Raw genomic sequence first — 1,397 nt, forward strand, 5'->3', positions numbered from 1 at the left:
TTTTATGTTAAAAAGTATTTGTGTATTCGATATTTACATTTATTTAGTAATGAAGCTTTTGGATTGATTGTAATAATTTTACCTAAGTTAATTTTCAATATAGTTTACATATATATATATATATATAGAATGAACTGTTGTTCACCATTCACCTTGTACTATATTACGAAATAAGTAGGACTTGCATAAAAACACGTTTGGAAATGTACCATTAAAAATATTCTTTCAAAATCCGAACTCCCAATTTTCAGTCGTTTTAATATTTTCTACCGTTTCAATTTATTGACTTGGAAATTTTTTTTTGTATATTGCAAATAAGGCAATGACAAAATGGGAACAGACACATATCATATTTTACTTCTTTATACCTTATCTTTTATTGCAGTAAGGTAGATATATATATGTATATTGTTGTAGATATAACCTAACCTAAGCTAATTCTTCTTCCTTGCTTTATTAATATACATAATGACTAATATTACATATATAATTCCTGTTGTGAGACAAAAGTCTCCAGGGTAAGCAGTAAAACAGTAAAATTTCAATTCAATTTGGTCTCGTTGAACGGAGAGTCATTCTGGAGTTCTTCTCTTGCTGGGTCAAGCCATGTTTCAATCGTCGATCTTCCAACTGCCTACACCAACCGTTCTTCGGTCTTCCTCGTTTCTTGACTGGCGGGATATCAAGAGCCATTATCTTTTTTGTAGCACTTGAAGGGTGCTGAGAATCAACCTTTTCGAACCAATCGTTTTGCTCTCGAGAGATTTTCTCCGCCACTGACTCTTTTATTTGAAGGGAGCCTCGTATTCGTTCGCTTCTGATGTGGTCCAACTTAGTCATACCATGAGACATTCGACACATTTTCATCTCTGCGGTCGTGAGATCTCGATCAAACTGCTCGTATCGTGTCCAACACTTTGCTCCATATGTAAGTGCGGGTCTAACCACTGTAGTATACATTCGGCCCTTAAGTTTTGGAGGCATACGCTTGTCACAAAGAACGCCGAAATTTGCTGCCACTTCAACCATGCCACGGTGATTCGATGATTCACATCTTGCTCACAGCCGCCTCTTTGATTCAATATAGATCCAAGATACTTAAAACTTGCACACTTCGGCATAACTCGACCATTGATCATAATGTCAGGCGATGGTGCTTGTGCGTCGCTGAATGGCAAGAACATATATTGCGTTTTGGATTCACTGATCTTCAGACCGTGACTTTCAAGTGCACATTTCCAGCGATTGAAAACATCCTGTAGCACCGTAACACTTTCACTCGCGAGACCCACATCGTCAGCAAAAAGTACGCTCCGCAGCAATTCATCCATGATGTGCGATGTCAGATAATTAATAACAATGTTGAAGAGCAGTGGGCTCAGCACGCTGCCTTTGTG

At 37.7% G+C, this 1,397-nt stretch overlaps 1 protein-coding gene across 1 annotated transcript; it reads right to left on the reverse strand.

The window, feature by feature from the left end:
• Positions 1-546: 546 nt before the first annotated feature.
• Positions 547-1,029, reverse strand: LOC142322729 (uncharacterized). The gene has a single exon (XM_075361806.1). It carries the CDS (start codon positions 1,027-1,029, stop codon positions 547-549), a length of 483 nt encoding a protein of 160 aa, XP_075217921.1.
• Positions 1,030-1,397: the final 368 nt, after the last annotated feature.

Source organism: Lycorma delicatula, chromosome 4 (genome assembly GCF_047948215.1).
Source record: "Lycorma delicatula isolate Av1 chromosome 4, ASM4794821v1, whole genome shotgun sequence".
Lineage (NCBI taxonomy): Eukaryota > Metazoa > Arthropoda > Insecta > Hemiptera > Fulgoridae > Lycorma > Lycorma delicatula.